This window comes from Acanthaster planci, linkage group LG11 (assembly GCF_054643075.1).
Source record: "Acanthaster planci isolate LZ-2023a linkage group LG11, COTS_SCS, whole genome shotgun sequence".
Classification (NCBI taxonomy): Eukaryota; Metazoa; Echinodermata; class Asteroidea; order Valvatida; family Acanthasteridae; genus Acanthaster; species Acanthaster planci.
The window spans coordinates 7,926,213-7,952,891 of NC_141787.1; the positions used below are offsets into that span (position 1 = coordinate 7,926,213).

Genomic DNA, 26,679 nt, shown 5'->3' on the forward strand with positions numbered 1-26,679 from the left:
TTGCTCAGAATTGGAAGCCCTGAGTCCGGCCCAGAGGTCCAGTCTCATATTTCTTGAATTCTTCAGTTCCATGGCTCTCAGGACCCTCTAATTTAGGATATTTTGAGTGTATACCTTTTATTAATGAGCTCGGCGGACATATTTCTTACCAGGGTGCACCCATCCGGAGGTAGTTACGCTCAAAGATTGTATAGCGCCGCGCAGCGGCGCAAGACGGGCAACTCTCCACTGAATCGCGTTATCGCCATGAGCGCCATTTTGGTGTGATATTGCACCTCAGTATAAGGGTGCACTGAACTAATTGAAGCCCCATTGAAGACAATGTAAAATCGACCACGTAAGAAATATCAGTTGGCTGTAAGATGCCTCACCTTCAACTTCCCCTCAGGGTGGTGAAAGCAGTAATGGAACTTACTTCTTCCAGGCAGGAAGTATCTGTAATGGACGCAGACACGGTAACAAACTCACCTTCCAAAAAGTGAACGTTCCCAAGTCTGTCAGCGGCCATTTTTCAAATGACATCCCTCCACCTTTTCAGGCTCTTGGGACAATTTTTCAGTGGCATTTTTCTATGCTTCGCCCTGGGATGGGAGCCCTTGAATCTAGGGAGTTCATTCTGGGCCATTCTTTTACAATCCCACAAATTCTTGAGCCACACAATCTCCTCTTTTCCAAATAAACTGTAGGGGTACTTTTTGAGCGCCTCGGCCTGCCCAAGAATTTCCCTTGAATTGGGCAGTGCACCCTTTATATACACCCAAATTTCATTGCCTCACAGAAAAACTGCACTAAATGGTGAAGGATGAACCAAAGTCTACACATATGGGGCCCAATTTTCCAAAAAATGATCCAATGTCCATTTATGGGCCAAAATGTTCAAGGTCAGCCTACAGCAATCTACACAGTCTATGCCAGCAAAGGCTGCCTTCTCTCACTGCACTGCACACAAGCAGCAATGTTCTGTTCTAATGATGTAGCAACTTGTAGTTGCATTTTTTGGCAAATGTCTGTGATTTCTTGGGTTTGGAAGGTTATTTGGCCACTGCACATGTTATTTTTAGAAGGTTTCTCTATAGTTTAATTAAGTGGGACGTTTTGCTCATTAAAAATGGGGGGTGGGGTGGGGGGGGTTAATCCAATCTCAATTTGAAAGAAGTGTTGAAAAAAAGGTCTCATTAGTCAATTACAGTTGTGATTAAAAGGCCTTCCCTGCCCCCCCCCCATTAGCACAAGCACTGCTACCATCTGCATTTGAAATTATTTTGAATTAATTACTAAGTGAGAAAAGAGCCCCTGGGCTTGCCTTCATAATGTTTAGAAAGGACTGATTTGAAATGGGAAATGGGAGCATTTTGATGAGAAATCATTCAGATTGTTCCTCATAAAAGTTGCAAGCTGATCAGAATAGCACATATTTAAAACAATTAATGGGCAGGAATCCACTTATTGAAATGTGACCCTGGCAACACACAGAAACAATCAGGCTATTGCCCCCAGGGGAACAACAGCCTGTCCAAGTGGCATACTTATAAGGAGACACACACAGAAACACTTGTGACGTATTAGGTGACCTTCACTTGGAAACTCAGTTCACTCTTGGCCACTTGGAAACCAATTTAAACAAAACACCCTATCACTATGGAGCAAAATTAATAAAAGCATGACATCAGTCATTTCAAGACAAAATCATTCCGAGTGACCCAAAGAAAAGCACTGAGCCAACGTTTAATATTGTCTCTGACACTATGGGTCGAGTTAGACGGGGAATTTTTAAGAAGAAAAGAACTTGGTTCAAACAGAAGCATGAATTGACACCCAAAGCTTTGCATTGTGCCAGTGAGGATGCAACTGAGACAGATAGGCCTCGGTATGTTCGACCAACGTTTGAGCAGCTTGAGCTAGCTGTTTGCAGAGACGAAAGAGGGTTTTTCTGCCAGGCGCTACCAACAGCAGAGGCCAAGTGTAGAAATGTGATGTTGCTCCGACCGAAAACTGCAGAAATTACTGCACTCGACCAGCTCCAGTCCAGGGATGGAACAAATCAATCGGGAGGATATCGCTTTGTGAGTTTACGCTCAGCACTGCAGTTGGGTGCACAGGCTACACTTGATCACCAAAGACTGCATCCCGGGTGTGACAGCCAACCAGAACTCATGCCAGAGGCAGAAGAATGCAGAGGCTTGGCTGTTTCGGAAGTGATGCACTGCAAAAAGTGCGGCTTCATGACACAGAGACAAAAACTGTACACCGACATACCTCAAAAGGGGCCTGGGCGACGCACTGCTACTCCAAACATGGCATTCCAGGTTGGACTCTACAATACCGGCATCGCAGCAGCAGGTGCAAGAAGGCTCCTGGCAGCTATGGACACGACTGTTCCTTCAGGTAGGGGACTGCAAAAGATTGCAGACAAATGCGGTGAAATTATAACTCAGGAGAACCTGCAAGACATGGCTGCAAAGAGGAGAACTGTGAAAGACATCCACGAGCTACAGGGATTCGAGAGGGAGAGTCCAGTTGCTGTTGAGATGGACAGACAGTATAACAACCCACTGAGAAATGCCCGGAAACAAACTCTCTTTGTACCAGCAACACAAACCAGAGACACGGTCTGTGAAAATGTCACCTCCTCGAAGTACGTGATCATGTATCATCACGAAAGCAAACTCTGCAAGAGTCGAGATATGCAGCGAGCAAAGGGGAAGAAAACAAAGTGCCCCGGACACAAAGGATGCACAGCTACACGCCGACCTGAATTTAACATGGGAGACGAGAAGGAAGGGGGACTGAGATGTGCTGCGAAAATGCTACAAAGTGAGGAGTCCCTGTTAGTGAGCAGCGTGACCACCGATGCAGACGGGCATTTGGCAGCTGGTTTAAAATCCCACATGAGGACCAGAACTGACACAGACCCTGTGGAGCAACTGGACTGTCCTCATTTGAATAGGTCTTTATGTTCTGCTGTCAGTAATGCCAATTTCAGTACAACTATGTTCCCCCAATGTGCATATAGAACTGAGAGACAAAGACAACAACTGAAAAATCGTTTTGGTGATGATGTAAGTCATCGGGCACAAGCTGAAGCCAGTGCAATCCTCCAAAAATGTAATGGAAATGTTGAGAAAATGAAAAAGTTTGCAGCTAAGGTTTCAAACGCTATCCCAAAATGCTATGCGGGGAATCATAGTCTGTGCCGAAAAGGTTCACAAATTTGTAAAGGCAATTATAAATTCCCTTACATGCCACGCTATGTAAGGGGAAAGCTTAAGCTGTCCAATGCCGACGAGTTCCTTCTCAAGAAACTTGTGGAAAAACGAATCGGGTACGAGGCTTTACAAAAAACAAGGTACGGTATGAGTACCCAAAAGAGTGAAGCCATGAATCATGCTTTTGGAATGACCAATCCTAAAGGTACTCTCACCTTTTCAAGGAACGCTGCAGCCAGAGATCACAGCTCAGTGCACCTTGTTAATAACAGGCATGCAAACTCCATCATAAAGAAATGCAAAGCAGCTGGATGTCCAATAAGCATTGGCTCCCCAGCAGCACATGCTCTCGCTGAAATGGACAGAAAGCAAAAATATCACAGAAAGCGTGCCAAGTCAAAAGGATATCAGAAGCGCAGGGCACAATGTCGAGGGGAGAGATACAATGCTTACTTTACTGCACAGGCCCTGTACAATCCAGGACAATTGAATCCCGGGCCAAACGACGAATCCAAACGCAAAGAAAATGAAAATGTCCGAAATGTCTACTCAGAGCACAGTTACTGTACAATGAATGTGTAAAGTGAACAGAGTCTGCCAACTTTTAAGTTTGACAGTGTTAGGGTTACATCACGCTAGGGGTTGAAAGCATTAGGGTTACGGTCAACTAGGGTTGAAAGTGCTAGGGATAGGGCTTGCCCTTTTCTGGATTAGTCCAGGGAGCAACTTACATCAGTTACTTCAACCATGCTCCAACATGCAGGGCGGATAGTTGTCATGCCCCATGCATGCCCCTTTCCTCTTACAGGTTTTCCGTGCATTATTAGTTGCACGGGACTCCAGGGACAGGTGGTCCCAATTCACACACAAAGAATTGTGGCAAATATGGCTCACATCGTACCCCCGAGATAATGTTAAATTCTTGGTATGTACGATGTAAGCCAGTCTGTGCACACTCATCCTCATGCGTGCATTTGATCCTGTCAGTGGAAGGTGGACATTCATCCTTCCATAATTTCCACCTTTCCCCTTTTTCCCTTTAGTGCTGCCAATCCACTCCCTGCAGCCTGTTGCTGGCTCAAATATGCTCTTTTTAGAGATTTTATTCTTTATCTTCTCACACCACATTTCAATATCGTCTTCATCCATTTTGAACGGATCAAAGAAATGAAAGCCCATGCCGTAGAGTTTGACTGGTTAAAAAGTTTGAAGGATAAGTTTGAAAAGTTTAAAGTCTGCTTTCAGTATGTGTTACACGGCACTGGTACAAACTGTACATAGACACTGCATATTGTAAACTCTTTATACCTGTGAAGTACTGTTGTCAATAAAAAAAAACACCGCTGAGTTTGTAACAGATCAAAAAACTGTCTACCAGAACCTCTTCTTGTCTCCAAACCCTAGTTAAGATGAATGTAAACAGCAGAAACCATTTTTAAATCTCCACCGCCAAGCCCCCATGGAAGCCGCCATTTTGAAATATAGGGTGCACTGAACTAATTGAAGCCCCATTGAAGACAATGTAAAATCGACCACGTTTGCAGCCCCGGTGCGGGCGACCGAAGTCCCTCAGGCCTCTCAAACAAAAAACAAAGTGTTCTGGGGTCATTCAGCTCTCAATTGATTTTCAATTTTTAGTAGGTTAACCAATGAAATTTTTAATTATCCACCCAAAACAAACTCACCTTCCAAAAAGTGAACGTTCCCAAGTCTGTCAGCGGCCATTTTTCAAATGACATCCCTCCACCTTTTCAGGCTCTTGGGACAATTTTTCAGTGGCATTTTTCTATGCTTCGCCCTGGGATGGGAGCCCTTGAATCTAGGGAGTTCATTCTGGGCCATTCTTTTACAATCCCACAAATTCTTGAGCCACACAATCTCCTCTTTTCCAAATAAACTGTAGGGGTACTTTTTGAGCGCCTCGGCCTGCCCAAGAATTTCCTTTGAATTGGGCAGTGCACCCATAATGCGAGCGAAGTACAAAAATGTACATGCACACTCAACGTTTCTGGGCGGCGCTTTGTGTACGCATGGATCGCAAAGCACAATGTCGTCGACGTGAGCAGCCATCAACCATTTGTTCTCCTCCAGGTCTATGCATCAACAGCAAAAGCAGGTTCAAGAAAAGCTTGGAACTATCATTCTTATATTTTCCCAAGAACAAAGAAAGGCGAGTAGTAATTTAAATAGTGCAAAGTGAAATTTTCCAAAAAATAGGCACACAATAGCGGCAAAAATCAACACACAGCTTAAGCTAGATTGAGCCCCTAAATTAATGACGTTCATATTTGTAATGAGCCTCTGACCCGTGAATGCATGTACATTGTCGTTAGCTTAACATTCTACTAAACACCTAGGCATACGCTACAAATGTTTACTGGCTTATTGGACAAAGGATGAAAACCACACCACCTTCTTTAGGAGTTTTATCAAGCTTTCTTTATTTCACAGACGGTATGGACAGTTAAAACAACAAAAGCGCAGAAACTGCACAGTTTGTAAATTCAGACTTGTTGCCCTATTAAAGAAAAAAATGAATTTTACTACATGCTAACATTTTATTTGATGTTTCCATTTCATTACAGATGCCAATTCTAGGTTCAAAACACCCACAGGAAGGATCTTCTGAAGAGAACCCAATGGTGTCTCTACACAAACTTCTGCCTGTGTTCCAATTATTTTGAACCCAGTCAGTTTACCAATCACCTCCAAACAAGCTGAAATGGAATGAAGTGCCCACAATGTTTGAGGTCCCAAACCCACCAAAACTTGTGACACCTCAACGATAAAAACGAGGATGCTAAAAGAAGCTTGAGCCAGACGGGACATAAAAAAATTCCACTAAAACTGACCAAAAGAAAATAAATATATACAGATATACGTACATGTATCATATATATGTGTATATACAATTAAAATTGCCAATCAATCTTTGTCTGTACATTCAAGTTCATAAGTGACTTTGTCATCACACGGACCCATTACACATTACACGTGCCCATTGGCTGAACGCTGAATTTGAGTTAAAGTTAATGGGCAATATGGGGGTTCAGCCAATGGATGATTTATATATGCACATATGTATTCTTTTTTTCAACAATAAAGCGGAAGTGTGGGTTTTGTGACAACCCAACTACACCCCAGGTTAGGTTTGGTGTGTAGCAGGCTCTGATAGATTCATGCTAACATTGCTTTCTCTTTCACAAAGAATAGGGCCCCAACAACGCCATCACAAAGTGACATCATCACCTTCAGGACCCCTAAACATACATACCTGTTACCCAGCCTGTTCTTGATACCATCCATAGCTAGTTATCAGTGTTGTAAAAGCCTGAAGAGTCATGTTGTTCCCTTTCAGTATGACCAGTGCAGATTGGCTTCGTTGTCACCCGAAGCAATTTTACGTAATCCATCCCTCCTGTTTATACACAACAAAGCATGGGATACTACAAAATAAGATTCTGGGTCACTTATGGTGCTGTCACATTCCTTTGTTGACTTCTGTACTCTTTGTGAACTGGTATTCAGAACAGAAACAAATCTTCCACAGAATAACCAGTGCAATTTGTAATGAATCGTGCCGTGGGATATCTGCCCCCAGGCGTACGAGAAACATGTATGTAGGGCCTAGGCTACAACCTCTTGTGTTTAAGACTGCTGCACGATCGGACGGCCGCAACCCAGAGAATGTAACCACACAGAACACACCAAAATTCTCCGATTTCATCTCCAACGGTTTTAAGTTATGATGTTACACATTTGTATTTATGATAAATATAAGTTTCAATCTTAAATGGCGATAAATATTTACCTTAATGCCCCTTTTTCGTGGATAGAGCCTCCTGGCGCCATATGTCACGTGTACAAACAGCTCGCAATTTGCACACCAAAATGGCGGATCGTGACCTCCGTGAAATTAACACATGCGGGGTGGTCAGTTCCCCATCTTGCGCCGCTGGGCGGCGCTATACAATCTTTGGTTTCGCTAACCTACATCTTGGGACCAGTAATTCCCACTATTTTCCCGAAATAAACCATGCTGTATTTGTTTTATTACTCCTCATAAATATTCAATCAAACCAGCCAGCCGAAATCAAATACTTCACAGGTAGTCTAACACGTAAGCGACAGGGCATTAGAATAAAATTAGCTAAAACGACACAGGATATCATGTTTTACACTGCACTCATGTATATGCGTCCCACTCTGTGAAAATGAGTCTTAAGCCGCCAGAGCCACTTTGGAATAAAAAGTCCTAAAGCATAATTGTGCACAGTGTAAATCAGTAGGAAACCACAGCATTTTTCACCATGGAGTATCCACTTTCATAAGGATACCAAACTGAGTGATACATCCAAGCAAAAAACTCAATTCGCTCTTTCCAATACAAATGAAAACTCAAAAAGTGGCTCTGGCGACTTAAGACTCTTTTTTCACTGAGTGGGCCAAATATTATACCTATACACTATCCAATGTTACTCATTTTTAACCAACTGCTGTGAAGCAGATTTATATCGATCGGTAAACTGTACAGATAGGCTATAATTACAATATGATGCCCAGGACTTCCAAGAGAAGTAGGATATCCCCTGGGCTCACCTTCGTGCCTCTGATACCGCCAAACAAAATATACAGGAACAAAATGAATACTAACAAATCGCTGCATATAGAAGCAAGAGTAATACTGAGCAAACGTATACTAGATTGAAACTGAATATAGAGAACGCTCTATAAAAAGTAAAAACAGTGCATATTAGGTGGATGTTTTGTCCTAGGACGAAAACAGGTTTCCTCCAAACGGACTCCAGAGTGAGTTTAAGCCGAGCCATTGAAGCTTTCTCGTTCACTATGCAGTGGTATGGGTTTCAATGATTGTATGATATCTTTTTATGGTAACAACTTTGGGGAGAAACGTTGTTCAAAACGTTGAACAGGTGGAAATCGTTTAAACCAATATGAAATGTTGAAAAAACATGGTATGCCCACTTGGCAACTTTCCATCAATGATATGTAGGCAGGTCTTTGTCAAAGCCTTGTCAAGGAGGAAGTACCAAAGGCGCATCCCCATTGTAGTCCGCATTTCCGTCCACTCGATCCATTCTTCCACGTTGTCCTGGATTGGTCTCCAACTCCAGTTCTACAGTGCCAACCGCCTGCTCGTCTCTTCTAAGAGGTACTGGTGGGAGCGACTGCCACAGCAGCTTCCAGAAGCGGTCCAGGTCAGTCTCAGTCTGGTAGCAGCCCTGCTGGATGGCACCGGGCCAGATGACGTAGGACAGTGTCCTCAGCATCGTCTGCAGATCTGGGGACATATTCTCCTGGGGTCCCAGGTCCTCAAAGATTACAGGTATGAGGTCCGACTGGAGGTGTAACATCTGGGAGAGAGCAGCCTGGAACTCATAGCAGCACCACTCGCTTTCGATGAAACCTGGAGACAATAGGAGGAGTGTCTTACGGCTACGATGGACCGCATCCGCAATGTTTTCAATGATACCTGTAACAAAGAGTCGGTAAATGAGACACAGCATAATGGTATAAACGCTAAAAAATACTCTTAAGTTGCAAATATCCCACCAACCAAATGTAGTACCACCCCAATTGTGGCAGACATGCATGTGGGAACAGACCTCGAGAAAGGTTTTGTCATAAACCCATTGATACTTTCAAGAAATATCAGTTGGCTGTAAGATGCCTCACCTTCAACTTCCCCTCAGGGTGGTGAAAGCAGTAATGGAACTTACTTCTTCCAGGCAGGAAGTATCTGTAATGGACGCAGACACGGTATCCAGCCTGCTCCAGTCGAGGGATCAGCTCGCGCATCACAAACTCCTCGTCAGGGCTGCTGCTCTTGTAGGAGATGAACACGTCAAAGTCTTTGTCTTCGAAATGAATGGACAATAAAGGCTTTTTAAATAATGTTTGGATCGAAAAGAAATGTGGAAGGGGAGGGGTAAGGATTGGTTTTAAATAATAGTGTCCCATAAACGGAGAAACTCTGCACGCTCACTCTTATTGGAGATGCAGTGTGTGTCAATACTGCCCTCTATTATGGTTTCAAAGAGGATATCAAAACCATGTTCCCGGTGTCCCTAAGGAATGTAATTTGGTCTTCCCGCTGAGGAGTGGGTAGGTTTAAACGCACTGCTTACGTTTAACACAGGAACCGCCAATACGGTCGCCGACAGACCAGCAGCGACCTGGCAACTGGATTAGTTCAAGGAGTAAGAGGCGTAAATTTGGATTTGTTGGGGATTTGGAAAGGTGGGGGTGACTTGCCCGGCCATGACAATTTAACAAGCGGGAGGGGGACATAACTCTATATTAAGGTCGATGTTTACTGATGTACTAATGTACATCTGTAAAATGTATTCAGAATGGCATATTCAAGTCTTTTTGAAGTTGTTTTTTCCTTTCTAAATGATACTGAATGCATTTGAGTTGTTGGAAGTCTGAGAAATTCTTCACAATTTGCTTTAATGTTTTGCTCACCGCAAAAACGGGGGGGGGGGTGATTCAATAACCCACCCCACCTCAAAAGGTGGTGGGGATATATACCTCCATTCCCCGGTATTTTACACCCCTGCAAGGAGTGCTTCATTAGTCTACAATGACATGACGCTGACATTAATGAGACATAGTGAAGAGAGATTTAAGATTAATCACAAGTGAATGATATAAGATAAAAACGTGTTGGAAAATTATTCGTTGCAGGGGGGGTAATTCTTGACATAGAACAGACCTCTCTATACTTTTGATATCATAGTAATTACGAAATAACATCAGCACGGCATGGTTTTTGAGAACTTGAAAAATCATGTGCTTTTTTTTTCAAAATTTAATGGAGATCTTTCTAAACCGTAGAAAATGCTCCTGTGTCTGAAACTCATTTTACTCGAAACAAAGCAATCCAATGACTCTAGAAGACCATAATGGGCGTTGAGAGGAGCTTTCTCCTTACCTTTAGTTTTGTCAGCTTTTTGAGCCCACCAGAGTTTAATTTCCCTGCGATATCGGCGAGATATGACGCTTGCGATGAGTAGCAGGGTAACACACAGAGCTGCTGAAACACTGAGACCTATCTTGGCTGCTAGAAAAATGCTACTATCTGTTTGATAAATCATAGACAGAATGAACGATATTTGGGAAAAGATCATTCCTCAAAATCCTGGAAAAGGACCACAAATGGCCTAATTCCACTTTTAACGAATCTTTAAAGAAATTGTGGAGTGTCATAATTTAAATTGGCTGAAGCAATTAAGTACGGGCAAACAATAAGATGGATCTTTGTATATCGGGGCTCCCAAAACATATATAACAAAAAAACTGCCGCAAACTTCTTGCCTAGCAACAGTGACCTAAAATACAAATCCAAAAAGTAGGAAAGTCAGACGTCTCGATGCCAGCAGAATGCCTTGCTAGGAATGGAACGCAATGCTTTCTGGATTCTGCTGGAATGGAAACGCCAGGCCCCCTAAATGTTTGACCAGTAATTTTCAGGTGGATACTAAACAGAGATTTCTATTATGCATGATGCACCTGCGTTTGTAGGTACATGGATTGAGGACCGGGGACAGTAGGGTATGTTACACCCATACCGAAATTTGTATCCTTGTGGAGACATGGCTTTGTTTTACTGTACCGACTCGGTGGCGTGTGATACGATGTTTTCAAAAGCTCCCATTTTCAACATGAATCACTCTCCTGGAATGGAATTTCGACTGAATGTCCCATATTTGAAATACTTCAGTTCCAACGGATTCTTACGCATTAAAATTTTCTCCTTTTTGAGCAATCTCCAAATATGAGTTTCGTTAAATCCTTGTGGAGACCTTTATTCAACCCATTCTCTTGTGTTTCCACAAGGCACCATATTTCGAAACGCACTTATCAATGTGTTTAACTGACTGGGAAAGCAGGACGTAAAACTCTTCGGAAGTGTATAAATAAAAAGTTGGTATTCCCGTGATCAATACTTTGTGCCTGCAACGAAACAGCCTAATAAAAATCTTCCTTGGCTTCTGTGAGATGTCTTGACCGAGACAATGCTAACCTGTTACTTTGATCTGCACAGTTTTTTCAGTCTTGCCAATGGTGTTTCTAACGGAACATGTCAGGTTAGCCTTGTCATATTCCATGTTGATATTCTTGAATGTGTACGTAGGACTGGTGGACACATTGGCCGCTGGCTTGTTGGGGGATCTAAGGGTCCATACAACATCCACCTGGTCCGGATTGGCCCTGGCCGAGCAAGAGATTGTAACATCCTGGCCCTTGTTAACCGTAATAGGGTCAGGGATGACCGTCACAAAGGGCGCATCTGCCAAATAAGGAGAAAGAAAGACCGCTGGGTGGAGTATTGGTAAGATTGGGTAAATCTGGGTAAGATTGCTAAATCCAATTTTCAAGGGAGTTTACCAAGGATGATACGAACTTCAAAAGTGGATTGAGATAAACTGGTGCAATATAACCTGTTCCTGGCGCAGTGCCTGTTAACCATATTCGAATGCCACAAAAGTGGATCGATGACTGAGCCACCCTATTAAGTACTTGTATATAGCTTTCCAGAAACTTGTTTGTGGTTGATTCCAAAACTTAACATCAATTTGTCGTCATTCGCAAAGAAGGAAAGATGACGAAAACACGAGATTTGATTAAGGCACTTCTCAGGACAATCTACAACCACGTTTACTAATTTATTTCCACTTACTGCCGTAGGTATATGACACACGTCCTAAAGTTAAAAGAATATTTTAAAGACTGAATAAATGTGCCTTTTTTAGAATGAATAACTCCACGCACTTAACATATCTTTATTAAAAATCTTACACGAGACATTCAGTGATGTCTCCACTTCTCTGGTTCCTGTCCACGCTGGACTGGTTAGGGAGAGAGACAACCTCTTCCCATCATCATCTGGCCCAGGTACAAAGGTTAAGGAGGTGTTGATGTTGTAGGAGAAGCCGTCGTCGGAGCGGTGCTCGAACGTCATGGGCTTCAGATGTCTTCCTTGAACTCTCCAGTTCAGCCGAGGTACCGGCTTGGCTTGCATCACCAGGCACCGGAAAGTCAGCTTCTGACCCGACAGGGTGCTGGTGACCTTGTTGAAGGAACACTCGGGATAGGGATCGGCTGGGGGATTTCAGTGGCAAAAATATATTACGAATATTTCACCTTGACAATATGTAATTCTTCATATAAAAACAACTCACAAGTCAGACTAACCTTTAATCCAGGTCCCTTACAGCACGACCCTTTAATTAACAGGTAAAACATGACCTATAGTGTCAGTCTGGTACGAGGGAGTCTAAGTGGGTTGGTTTAAAACCGTGCCGCAGCACTATCTAGGACCGTTTACCAGTCTGTCTGACTGTGCCTAGTCCCTGTACTCCTTGTGCATTATAATAACGTTTTGAGTCACTTATAAACTCACGTGTGATAATAAATAGATCGAATCGACTTTGACACACTGAGGTGAGTACAGTTCAGTCACACTGTCTCTGGGCAACATATCCAGGTATGATTAGTAATAAAACTAATTTCTATCAAAGTTGCACAGCGAATCATAAAAGTAAGATCTGATAACACGTCCTTGGTTGTGGAAATGACCGTCAGTGGTTTACGGTCAATCTGAAATTTCTTCATCATGCTCTTTTCGTGGGTTGTGTACAGGTGTTTCTCGTTTTTAACTGTAATTTATTCTAAAATTAAAAAAAGCCATAGATACTCAAATCTCCTGCTAACAACACTCGATTTTGAGGTAGCGTTTCAAGTATGTATGAGGTTTGTGGATTGCACGTTATTTCTTGCTTACACTGAACTTCGAGCCTTGCCTCTGCGTACATCAAATCTGGTGCCCGGAAGGTATGCCCTGCATAACACCTGTAAACCTCCTCGTCATCAAACCCCAACCTTAAAATGCGGAGACTCGAAACGCCCTCCGAGGGATGTACTATCTGGAACCGGCTAGGTAGGTCGCTGATCGCAGCTGCTTCATTTGGTGGCTGCTTCTGACCTCTGACCCATCGGATTACCCCGGCATCGCTTCTGATTTCGCACGTAAAAGTAACGTTGCTTCCAACGAGGGCGGTTTGGTTCTGAGGAACTTGCACGAATGGCTCGGGAATGGCTGTGGAATTCAATAGAGTACAGCAGCAAGCTTTAGCTAACATTTAAAAACTGCATTTCAAAAAAAAGGTCATATCAGGTTACAATCCGCCTTCCACTTCCAATTCAACTCCAAGGACTTTTGATATCACACAATGGCAATGTTGATGAGTTTAATGTTGGATCTATTGTCTCATTACGACTGTGAGGATCCAGAGTAGCGAGCTGCAAGTGGCAAAACCGTAGCAATGTCATTAGCTTACATACAAACTACCTACCAGGTGCTCAACCCGATAGCACAGATGACGAGAGCTAACATTACCTATGACGGTGACATTCACAAGCCGTCTGTATAGAGTTCCATTCCCGTCAATAACCTCGCACACATAGGGGCCGTTGACAGATGTATTTTTTGCTTCTACAATACTCTTGATCACAAAGGGCCTGTTTGCAAACAATTTTTTTAAAACAAAATTTTGTGACATCAGTAACGTCCACCCGTGCTTTAATACACAACAGGTGTGCTGAGTGGATTTGTGTACGTGTGTACAGAGATCTCAGAAATAAAGAGGACTGGTGATTTTTCAGCCAAATACCACGATATGAATCATTGCGGTAATGTATAAGTGTCTTATGTCATAAATAGTAGCGTGGCTTCGGAACAACAAGCGTTGATTAAAAGAATTTTGACGCTACGGTGCTGGCAAGATATCAATAATCTTCCACAAACAACCTGTTTTGAAAATTAAGAAATTCCTAAAAAATAGGAAAGAGTGGAACATGCAGACCTTTTCATTATGAATCCTTAGCTTTACACAAACTGACTTCTTTTTTGCCAATGGGGTACCACACGTCGCTGCTGAAGTTGCTGTTTATAGTCAGTGCCCATGTATTACTGACACGCTTTGATTCGTGGTATTTGGGTATAAGTGCTTCCTTTATTAACGCGGGATGGGCAGTCAGATCGGACGACGTTTTTGCACAATGTCCAAATTTACACGCGGGCTTCATGTTGAAGTTGAGGCATGTCTGTCAATTGCTGTTCTCAAAGTGGTAACGGGGAAATAGGCCTAAGCTACAAATTCTGTATCAACAGGGACATCGTGTATTCCTCTCCAGCAAACTTGCAAGATGAGTCATATCTTGTACGTAAGACTTTCAGGTTGTCAATTTACGAAAACCTGAGCACAAGTAGATTGTAACTAGGTGAAAATTAAGATGGCGGTCACTGAAAAAAAGGGGGAAAGATAACATTAACGATATTGCAATAATAGTAGTGCTAATATGGTTATGCAAAGAGAAATACTAGAAATGACAAATGCTCTGTGTGTCCATGATGGTGCGGTACGGTACTGTATGGTACGGTCCGGCACGATTTCGTTCGTTTCGGAACGGTAGGTACAACTTGGTTAGGCCTGCTTCATTTCCGAACAGCGCAGTTCAGAACGGTTTTAAAGCACGACTGCTCCAGCATTAGCGCACTGAATGAGTATTATTATTCAATTTCACTGTGAGAAGTGAACATTCTGGTCAGGAACAATGTTAGCGTGTTATGTCTCTGTATTGGAGACCACGTTCGCGTGTACTTCTGATTGGAATACGCTCGGCCAATTGCCGTGCGGAGCGAAATCATCCTCGGCTAGCATACGCAGAAAGACAAAATAAATGCAAACCTTGGAGAATATGGCGTAGTCTCTAGACTGGAGGCGGCCAACAGGGGCGTGGCCTGGCCATATTTAGTCCACGACCACGCCAGTGGTGATGGCACTCCATGTGCTGTGCACATCAGAGTGAAATTCTGTCCATAGGGGACGTACATGTGGCGCGTCTGTACAGTGATCACTGGCTTACCTTAAAAACAAATGGTGAAACAGAGATATGACCAGCTGCTAAAGGCAGTAATACAACGTAAGCTACACGTGCTGTCTCAGGATAAGACTTAAAAAACAGAATGAACAATGCTATAGGAATGTTACGTCACAGTTCACCATTCTTACTACTTAGCTGAAGCCTGGATGGTACGTTTGACTGACTTGTGACAGTGCTGCAGTCCGTTGTGATAAACTTGATCACAAAAGTGGCTAAAATAACTTTTAATGAAACAAGTAACTTCTTCTATGTTGACGTAAACCAAAGGCATCAAATCAAAATAATATGAAAATACTTCATCAATACATATTGCTGACAGGCTTGTTTTTATGCAAATCCTGCATTCGAACTATGCATGCTCTCTATTCTACTTACAGCATACCTAACTTAGACTGAATGTATAAAATAGCTTAAGGCGCTGATCTGCCGGCAAAAAAATCTTATGCCTAGTTCATCTTCGACGTGAAACAGCAACCCGTGTCCACAAATCTGACCTGCTCCTGTCAGGTGAGGTTGCCTTAAAACATTTTGTCAATAACAATCATTTTAATAACTCCATAACAACTAGAGAAGCAAAAATGGACACCATTAATATCGTGCATTCAGCTCCTTACGTTGGTCACATGAAGTCCCTTGCAGTCCGAGTGGACACATGCACACACCATTGAAACTGTGGCACTCCACTCCTTGGGCGCAGTGGCAACTTCCCTCACAGCTCCCGCCATATCTGCCCGATGGACAACCTGCAAATGAACACGTGAGCATCAAACGAGAAAGCTCTGGAAATACATGTCATAAGAAAATAAGGCAATGTTATAGGAAGGCAATAGCTCAGCCATTTGGATCGCCAAAACGTACATTCGCCCGGTATGTTGATTTTTTTCTCTCCTATATACGAACAAAAAGACAACACCGAAACTGTTATTTTCCAATTTTGTTACAAATGGTTGACGGTGGTATGGCTCGATCGGCTCCAGTGCTAGGGAGTTTATAATCAGTTAACATCAAAGAAAGCCGCACAAGTTAAGCAATCGATATTGCCACAAAGAAGGTTTTTCTATGTCAGCGCAGCAATTTTCACCTTGTGGTGCATCGATTAAACATGACATGCACAGCCACAACTAGAGTCGTATAAAAGGTCAAGGGCTGATTTCACGGGAAGTCGTGGGAAGAGCATCTTCTCTCTGTGGTTTGAGTTTGTATTATTACTGTATGAACCTGCGGTGTCTCGATATCAGCGACCACAGACCGAGTCCACTTACCATTAATTTGAAGAGTGAAATTGAGGTTGTACTGAGATTGCTCCATCTTCTGCAAATTCGGTTCGTTGCAATTCAGAACATGATGCCCCACGGTAATGTTATCCATATGTATAAGAAGGATATTTCCTGCTGTTATCCACTCAGCCGGAAGTCGGCTGAATTCCTCATCCGGAACTAATTTCAGAACACGATCTAGACCTATAGTGAACATAAAAATTACGCATGTCAAACGCGTAAATCGTCCAAATAATTAGGGCATAATTATACTGTGTACTCACAACAGAGAACATTTATGCACCTCAAAACAAAAGCAACTTAAAATTTCTCCTGAATTCTACCACAGAAAGAAGTGAGAGGTGCCACTGGATGATTACTTTACTTGAAAAAAAGGACGAAGTCCTTTAACGCAAAATTCTATAATCAATGATGAATGTTTGAATGAATGAGGGAACAACATGGGCTTCACAAAATAATAGGTCACCTCATTTTTATTCAGATGTGAAAATTTTTGCTCTACCAATCGATCTTTCTTTTTCACTCTTAGAACTACATCATGGGCCATGTCTAGATATTCGGAAGTTGATAAATAGAAGTAGCCATCCAGATGTAAAGAGTTATTCAGAACAGCTGTTTAATCTCAGGATAGAGATCTCGCTGCAAGATGAAATAAGTATAGACAGGCGCATAGAAAAAGAATCATTTTGAAACCCTTATTATATATTTTTGGAAGAAAGACGCACCGGTTTCTCTATATTTGTTTCTTTATTTTTTTCAGGGCGAAACGGAAATTTCTCTGATTCTTTATTGTGGGGATCATAGAACACTTGAAAGTACAAAAAGATCTTGTAGCTATCCGCCCCGAGCTGAAGTGCACACCCAATAATCGAAAAGAAAGACAGGTGGTTAGAAGCAGGTACTTGCTCGCTTTCTGCGTGTATGCAAAGACCACACATGCTGGAATAAATTACATATAGTTCCGCGGCCTCAGCGTGCTATGCGTCAAACACGAATATACTCGTGCGTCATTGCGCGACTATGCCATGAGTACCAAAAAAAGACACCCTCTTTTGTTCCGCTCGGAGCGGATAATGATTTTGGGAGGCTTCCCGAAGAAGGAATTATACGACTCTGAGAATCTGAGAAAAAATGACCACGGAGTTTGCTCCTCTATATATTTTCACGATCTGCGCATTTGCTTATTGCCGGTTCGTGATGGACAAGCGTGCACAATGTATTCATAAAGGTCCATACAGTGGAAATGTAATTATGTTTATTACATGTGGAGGGAGTGTCCTCAGGAATCGTGTAATTCGATGTTGCATCTTGCCACCTCTTTCATGTAGTTACTTTAAAGACTTTGCAAACAAACATGATACAAAAAGTGATTACCTGTATCGACTAATGACATAACAGTCATTCTATACGGTGGCGTCATGTCCTGCTGGTTGTCCAACACACAGTGGCTAAAAAGTTCTCTTGCTAACTGCTGAAGAGAGCTCGCTAGCTGGATGGGAAAATATGAATCTCGGAGAAGGATATACGTGTCCAAGCCACCTAAAAAGAAAACATAACAAAACAAAAAAACAAACCTCAACGACTCGCCCAAATACAGCCAACGAAATACGAGTCAGAAACTTTCAAAATGTTTGGATCTGCGACAATGTGTACAAGCCGCTATCTTGCCTGTGGATCAACTTTGCACGATAAGTTTGGCTTATACAAAGGCCAAAGGAAGATCAAAACATGTGTGAAATAGGTACTCACATGATCCGTTAGGAAAACTCAGGTACTCGATAGAGTACTCGAACGAGACTGGAGGGAGAAATACCTCAAAGAGGAAAAACTGCATACAGGATAGAAAAGAAAAAAGTTGCTGGTTCGTTTAAGCTAGCTGCATGGGTTCGCTTGCTTGATTGGTCAGCGTGTCGGTCGGTGGGTCAGTGGGTGGGTTCGTTAGTCGGTTCGCAGATCAATCGGTCTACTGGATGGTGTATGGTCTCTCGATTTATCCATCTTTCGGTTGACTGTCATCGATTAGTGATCAGCCATCAATACGGGTAATTCAAAGTAGTGCGCCTCCAAGAGTTTGCAATGCGTAGGCCAATCACAGTACGCGAATCTGTCGATCCCTTTCACACGCGCATTGGGTCGACAGATTTCGCGCATTATGATTGGCCACCGTGTTGCAAACTCTTAAAGGCGCACTACAATGAATCACCCGTATTTTATGTCAAGAAATGGAATGATTAAAACTACAAAACAAATGATATGATCGTAGCCTCTGCCCCAAGGTCATTAACCTTGTCTACACCAGGAAGCCGTTCTGAGGGAGGGACGAAGCAAGCGGTGTCGTACGCGTCGGACTCATTCGGCAAATAGCTGGATGTAAACGATAACGTCACCATGACAACCATCGTCCTGAGCATTTGTAAAGGCCTTTTCGCAGACGCCATCTTTTATCAATCTGAAATAAAGTCGTCACAGATTTAGGAGTCAAAAATGAGCTGAAATAGACATGAAAAGATGGTGATTTGAGAAGTAATCATTTTTGTTTCCGTTCTGAGACTCATCTTAAAGTTCGATAAACAGAAATGAAAACTTTTCAACCTTTTCTAAGAAAAACTCGGCACCGTTACCGTTACCGTCGTCACTATTAAACTTGTACCGGTTGTATTCTCCAGATCCCTCAAGTCAGTATTCTTTTTGGCGACAACAGTTTCTCATTGGTGCATGGTGTTTGATATGAATACGCTATTATATTAGTCTATTGATGAGATACCTTACGCCTTATTTTTGAGATTTGTTTACGTAGTTTTAGTACTGTGTTCTTGTTTTGTAAGTAAATCGCTGTTGGAGGCTTCTACAATAGATGTTCACAACCGCTGTTACATTACGTAATGAGCTCTTTCAACCATGGTCAAGTGTAAATTGACAGGTTTTTCACGCAGATCGTGGGCAAAAACAATCGTGTGAATGACGTCAGCTGCCATAAAATAGCATTAATTATGCCAGATTGTTCTGAGAGCAGCATCTTTTAGTTGTCTCCCAAATGGGTTTTCCACCTGGCTTCCGCTAGGGCGAAAAGTTCACTGTCTGTCTGCTTTTTGACCTGATACTGGATCATAATTTTATGCAGTTCAAAAATTCTGGCTAGCTTTATATAAGGAATAGTCTGGGGCCCGAGTTTGCTTTTTAACTACCGTTTAATTTAGTTAGTATCCAGTATGATCCAAAAACGTGTTTTAATTTTCATACGTGAAACTCTTTTCCTGCCAGTGCATGCAGTTAAGCGGTATTACATATCCGATGAATCTATCGAAATCAAAAAAGAGAAACGGAAAAGTCGACGTAAAAAATCACAGCAGACGCTGGACTATGAAGTGTATGGCGGAATGATAATAACAAGTACACGATAAAAATCACCTCTTCGCCCTATCGAGTCAAAGGAACGTTTCGTATCCAGGGGTTACAATTGGCAGCGGATAACACAACAGATATTGCAAAGCATATAAGGGAAGCTTTCAGGTTACACATGAAACGTTGTAGAAATATAATGCCTTTAGTAACCTTTGCTTTAACCACAATATAAGGGGTGATAACGAGCAAATTAACGACCCTTGACTCCCGCAACACCTCCTCACGCTACCGTCACCCAAGCCCCAGCCCCTGTCACGGTTTTAACGCTTAAAGAGTTCTCAAATTTCAAGAATATTTTCGGACTTCTCTCGCCCAGCATTAACTGTTCTAGCCCAATTCCATAATAACTCTCGCCGTCCCGTTCAGTTGGTTTCAAAGATATACCGGTTCCCATCAAGGGTGGATCTGGGATGGGGGGGGGATAGGGGACCACCCTTCCTCCCTCAAAAGCTTAAAATGTTTGGGTTTTTTTTCAAATAATGAGACAAATGTGTTTTTTTTATGTATTTAATTTCGATTCCTTCGAAAGGCGGTCAGCAAACCCCGCAATGTAGCCTCAGCCCTCAACCATTATAAAGACCCTGAGAAGTGACATGGAAAAAATTCCGAATTCCCGCCTCCAACAAAAAAATTGGCTCGGGATACGTCTTCCATACCCATGCATTCGATTGCCAGTGCAACATGTGAGAAGTCCCCACAGCATGCCAGAGATGATTTTGGAATTTGACAAAAGCAAATATAGCGCTCATTTATTGTGTGGTTATTATGGCAAAGTGTATTAGAGTTCAAGCCCACAAAGTTACTATTGAAATCAGGAAAAGTGAATAAAGATGTAGGCATTCTCTCTAATTTGTTGGCTGCATGACAGATTTCAAAATATGTGGATGTGTAGAAGCGAGAAAAAGAGCTTACTGAAAATAAGAACCAAAAGATGAGAGAACATGATCACTGTAATGGATCAACTATGCATGTTTCTTTTATTGAAGTTTCCAATTTTCTGTTTACACTGAGCGACAGCAGTGCATCCCTTTGAAAGGATAGCTTTGTCAGAATTCTACAGTTGTACTGTGAAGACCAGTCTACAAATCAAACATTAACCAATATAGGGCTTGTAGTTTCGATCCCGACAGAATCATTCTCGCAAACAAAGGGACAAGGTAACAAAAACGATCACAAAGGCAAAGAATAAACTGGATACGGGTGAAAATTAACAAACACACCAGATAAATATCTTTGAGGTGACATTGCTCTGTTCTCGTCCACTTAAACTCTCAGTTGTGGGACGCTCATTTAAATGCTCCCACCAGAACTACTTTTCTGGGTTAAATTTCAACCAGATATCTCTTTATTCGACAATCTGTTACGGATAATCAAACATTGAAAATACATCCTTTTTTAGTTATTTCAAAAACCCAATTTTGTAAAAGCCTTCTAGAAACCTTTACACCTTCAGACCTTTGCATCATGTTGTCCTAGGTGTCCACAAGGCACCCATAATCAAGCACAAATGCTTTAGAATCCTGGAGTACACGTGCATGAGCAGACAAAAAGAGGTTACAGAAAAGCCTTTTGCGAGCTAAATGCGAATAAAATCGGTTACACTGAAGCAGGTAGGCATTGGTGTAGGTATAGTTTATTTCCATATTATCAATAGAAAATTTTCAAGATAACAGAAATGTTATGAGGATTCAGAATAGCAAGCATATGCTTGTACAAGATCTGGAAACTGTTACTAACAATTTTTTTAAAGAGTTAATATGAATATATTACATTTTTCAAGCAAACTAGCTATTCAAGTTAAAAGAAAATTACAAACACAATATACAATCATATTTACATCAATAATCGTGTTTCATATTTACATCAATAATCGTGTTTCATATTAATTGAATAATTAACTACAAGGAATAAAGTAAAATATTCAACTAAAAATGAAAGAGAAAGAAGAAAAGAAAAGGAAAAATGAACAAGAACGGACAAATGAGAAAATAAGAAGGAAGAAGTGGTCAGAGATAATAAATAATGATTCATTTTCAACAGTATAGTGGGATGGTATAAAAATTTCGGGGAGTTATTTAATTCTCAGAATAATGTGACAAAAGCAACGTTTTAATTAAGGTACTTTTAAAATTTTGCAGTGAACTAAAAGTATGTGTTGGTTTGAGGTGGTTCCATTGAAGGGGACCTTGATTAATTCGGACACTTCATAAATAAATGTTGCCCTTTCACCAGTGTATATGCATGCATCTATGTGTGCTCCGAAAGTTGCGAAAAAAAACTTCCTTTCTCAGATGGGAGTCGAACTTGAGACTTCCTGCTCACTAATGCAGACGTGTTTGATCAGTTACTTAGCTGCACACCTGAGTTATACACTACCTTTGAACAGTAAACAGTCTTCAACGTGCAACGAACAGTGTGAATACATGTATTTGAAATGGCGACGATCCCAATCACCCAGAAATCTTTAAAAGGCAATGCTTTGAATGAGGAACACCATCATGCCACAACTAAGCGGTTGATCGTCTGTCATGTTAATTATTAAACTTACCTGTGGGTGAACTTGAGAAACGTTGGAGAGTGTAAAGTTTTCCCACCGGTTTACACAGGTAAACTCCACTCGAAGTGTCCATGTTTTCAAGCCTTTTCCTGGGTTTTTAAGTACCCCTACACATAGCAGGGACGATTAATTGTACCCTTACGACCAAGCAATAACGTGTACATTGTAATTCGTATGCTTTGTAAGCCGTTACGGTAGTAGTTCTTTGCAATTTCTAAGCAAAGTGTTAGTGAGGACCAAGGTTGAATATGTAATTTATTCAGTAATGCCAAAATGTTGCCGGAGAGGCCTTGACATTTTCGTTCGATGATGTCACCTCTTGGTTGACTGACTCTCATAAATTTTTGCAAATTCCATGCAAACAAAAAAACCAACCAACCAACAAACAGTCTTTCGCTATTTTCAAATGGAAACTGCTGCAAGTTTATAAGTGATACCACGATCACTGTACATGAAGTGGCAAAATCAACTATGAACTATGCATGAGCAAGAATGTACATGGTTTCTAATACAGGTGGTCTACATGTAGTGGCAATAGGCTTGCCTTCCGCTACCAGCATCCCCAAACCTCTGCAGTGGTTGCTTGCAGTGCCATTGTTCAACTGTAGACCCAAGCACGGCTGAGCAAATTTCATTTCTGGCACAAAAGCTCACCAAATACAAGCTTTGACTTCACGCATGACTGCATGTCACAGGACCGTCCATTCCCGATTATTTCCCAGTGCGTGGATCAAAAGTCCCCTGCCTTTGTAAAAATAACTTGAGCTTCGGGATAAAAGACGGCGGTCATATGCACCAAAGGAATAGGATAGAATTAATCTCTACACACACATCACGGCAAAATCGGCATACTTGTCAATACAATGTATATGAAAACTGAAAAAGGGTTACCCGGGGACGGTACGTTGAAGTCTACTCATTTTGGGCCTGCAACATCACATGAACATTACAGTCTCAGTCGACTGTCTGAAGTGTTCAACATCACAGGTACTGCTCAGTCCCGGTTCACTTCTTACCTGTCGGGTCGCACCAGCAAATGTAAAGTTACTTGTAAACTGTCCTCCCAAAAGTTTCTCCATTATGGTGTTCCGCAAGGATCAATAATCGACCACGACTCTCCAGCATGTACACACAACCGTTGGACAGTATAAGGTGTACGCAATCATTTGTATGCAGATGTGTTTATTGTACACATTTTCTGGTCCTAGAAGTACTGGATCAGTGAATCATGCCCTTTTGTCACAGTCAAATTGCATAGAGCCTCTCCAGGAGTGGATAGCCATTAATTTAAAGCTCAACTGTGACAAAACTGAATTTCTTGTAGTATCTACTCCACAAGCACAGCGGTATGTGTCGGATGTTTCTCTCACTCCGTTGGACATCTCCATTCTTCCAGCATCCACTGCTGAGAGTCTTGGTGTCAAGTTTGATTCGGCTCTTAAAAGGGATCGACATGTTTCATTTCTCTATATCCAGCAAGAAATGAGACCGAGGGGTACCCCCAACATTTCCAATCACTATACAAACTCTAGACTATTTTTACCTGGCAAATCCCCCCTAGATGTCCGAAAAAAAATTCCTCAGATTCCAATGAAACAATGACCTACACAAAGCAAGGGGGGTTCTCTCCGTTTCATATCTTGCTTCATCTGTATTTCTCTGTTGGGGACTCTGTTGTCCCAACTTGACAATGCCAATTCACTACTGTATGGAATCAACTCGCCTCTATAATACCTCTTCAGAGGGTTCAGGGTCGTGCCGCTAAGCTGATCTTCAAGACCCGTACGAATGGCCATGTCACCCCTTTGCTAAGAGAATTTTATTGGCTTCCAGTTAAGCAACGCATCAAATTTAAGATCCTGACTATTGTCTTCAAGAGCTCCAGAATACATGAACTCTCTCATCCTTCATCAGTCTTTGCGTCGTGGTCCTCGTTCTAGTACAGACAGTACCCTGCGCCATGTTCCTCGGACACACTCCACAGCTGGTACAATGCTTTCCACGCATGTGCTCCTAGACTCTGGAACGAGTTCGAGCTTCCAAGATTCATTCGCCTGTCCCCTTCTTTGTGGGTTTTCAACAAACATCTCAAAACTCTACTCCTCTTTCAACAATTGAATCAACCATAATTCACCATTGTTCTTCCTCTTTCGTTACTGATGTAAAGCGTTGTGAAAGAACTCATAGTTTGTAAGAGCGCTATATAAATGTAATTATTGTATTGTATTGAACGCGTTTTTATATAACCACCACGTCACAAACCCATATTAATCTGACTAGGTCTCTATTGAGCTTGAAAAATGTGCTGTTTGTTTGAACGGTTCATTCTTTTTTTTTTACACACCAGGTCGATCTTGCCCTTACATCAGCGTACATGTATAAGTCCCACTTACCTGAAGACCTCAGTAATTAACCAGTCTTTAAAGTGCGGCGAAGAGCCCGAATATTTGAAATGGTGACGATCCCGATCACCCAGAAATCTTTAAAATATTGCAATACTTTGAATAAAGAACCCCATCTTGCCACAACTAAGTGATTGATCGTCTGTCATGTTATCAAACTTACCTGTGCTTGAACTTGAGGAAGTCTGGAGAGCTTAGATTTCCCACATGCACGGGTAAACTCCACTCGAATTGTCGATATTTTCAAGACTTGTCCAGAGTTTTTAATTGCTCCTACAAATAGCAGCAGCGATTATTGTCTGATAGCCGACTCTGCACGCCCACCCAGTTTTGGCTCATTGGTCACGCTACCATTGAGAAATTTCATGGGTTTTCCCCTTTTTAGCCCGTGGCCCGTAGCACTCCGATGGAGACCTGTAGCACTCCTATTGTTATTTCAAGGGCGTGCCCTTTTGTGAACTATGGTACCATGGAAGGACCGTGTGACGTATATATTCTGCCATTGTGTTCTGGCGGTGACTATTGACGATTCGGCATCCTGAGATAAGCTATAGGGTGGCAAGATCTTGTAAAAAACGAAGCGCAAAGATGATTTACATCTGTGCGTATTCAGAGAGTTGTGAAGAAACTACAACCTTGCTCAGATGGAATCGAACCTGAGACTTCCTGCTCACTAATGCAGACGTGTTTGATCTGTTACTTAGCTGAACACGAGTAAACACTACCTTTGAGCAGTAAACAGTCTCTTTAAAGTGCAGCGTACAGTGTTAATATTCGAATTGACGACGATCCCGATCACCCAGAAATCTTTAAAATGCAAGGCTTTGAATGAGGAGCAACTTCATGCCATAACTAAGTGATTGATCGTCTGTCATGTTATTAAAACTTACCTGTTTGTGAAAATGAATAGGTCTGGAGAGCTTAGTTTTCCCACATACTCAGGTAAACTCCACTCGAATTGTCGATATTTTCAAGCCTTTTCCTCGGTTTTTAAGTACTCCTACACATATTTGTAGCAGCAGCGATTACTTGTGTGATAGCTGACCCTGCATGCCCAACCAGTTTTGACTCAATGGTCACGCTAGCATTTCACGGGCTTTCCTTTTTTGCACGTGACGTGTAACACTCTTATTGTTATTTTAAGAGCGTGCCCTTTGCCCTTTTTGTGAACTACAGTACCATAGAAACTGTGCACGAAATGGGCCGATGGGTCCCCCCATGTCCAATCCCTATACACACTCTAGACTATTGTTACCTTACACATCCTCCTAGAAGTCTGTAAAGAATTCCTGAGATTCCGATCAAACAATGACCAACACAAGGCTGGGAGGTTCTATCCGCTCCATATCTTGCATCATATGTAGAAGGACAGGGTGACATCTAAGCCTATATTCTGCCATTGTGTTCTAATGGCGACGTATGACGATGTCGACATCCTGAAATAAGTTATAAGATGACAATATCCTGAAAGAAAGAAGTGCAAATCCTAAGATGATTTACCCTGAGAGGCCGAAATCCAGAAAATAACACGCTGGCATCGTGAGCCAGGCCCATTTTTGCACTCTAATGAGACTGTCACCATTATTCCAACTTATCGATATCGATGTTTTATTTTCCGGAAAATGCCATCGCACCATAACGTGTGTGGGATATCGCCTGCCGGCATCTGGCGACTATTTTATCTCAGGATGTTGTCATCCTAATTTTTGGATGCCATTTTCCTGTCATAAATTATTCCAGGATGTCGACATCTTGCCTGCAAAATATGAATGTAGCCATCCTGATACATGTATAATGTCGGAATCTTGATGAGTCAGATGGCATTTCTAGAGCTTTGCAGTACTAATGCAGTTTGAAACAAA

At 42.0% G+C, this 26,679-nt stretch overlaps 1 protein-coding gene across 4 annotated transcripts; it reads right to left on the minus strand.

Annotated features, from left to right (window-relative positions):
• Nucleotides 1-507: 507 nt before the first annotated feature.
• LOC147797367 (uncharacterized) lies at nucleotides 508-26,420 on the minus strand. Of its 4 annotated transcripts, XR_015427135.1 has the most exons (17): nucleotides 22,407-25,516; nucleotides 18,742-18,905; nucleotides 18,206-18,284; nucleotides 17,831-17,995; nucleotides 16,442-16,639; nucleotides 15,794-15,922; nucleotides 14,984-15,161; nucleotides 13,633-13,754; nucleotides 13,018-13,332; nucleotides 12,033-12,335; nucleotides 11,257-11,523; nucleotides 10,165-10,311; nucleotides 8,948-9,085; nucleotides 7,018-8,700; nucleotides 6,481-6,624; nucleotides 3,422-3,558; nucleotides 508-2,393 (listed from the first exon to the last, which is right to left on the minus strand). XR_015427135.1 is itself a non-coding variant. In XM_087142989.1 (14 exons), exons 2-14 carry the CDS (start codon nucleotides 18,892-18,894, stop codon nucleotides 8,243-8,245), a joined length of 2,652 nt encoding a protein of 883 aa, XP_086999115.1. In that variant the 5' UTR covers nucleotides 18,895-18,905; nucleotides 25,708-26,420; the 3' UTR covers nucleotides 7,237-8,242. The 4 variants fall into 4 exon arrangements, 3 of the variants coding, with proteins under 3 accessions (XP_086999115.1, XP_086999117.1, XP_086999116.1); XM_087142989.1 differs by lacking the exons at nucleotides 508-2,393; nucleotides 3,422-3,558; nucleotides 6,481-6,624; nucleotides 22,407-25,516 and adding an exon at nucleotides 25,708-26,420 and having other exon boundaries at nucleotides 7,237-8,700; XM_087142991.1 differs by lacking the exons at nucleotides 508-2,393; nucleotides 3,422-3,558; nucleotides 6,481-6,624 and having other exon boundaries at nucleotides 7,237-8,700; nucleotides 24,981-25,516.
• Nucleotides 26,421-26,679: the final 259 nt, after the last annotated feature.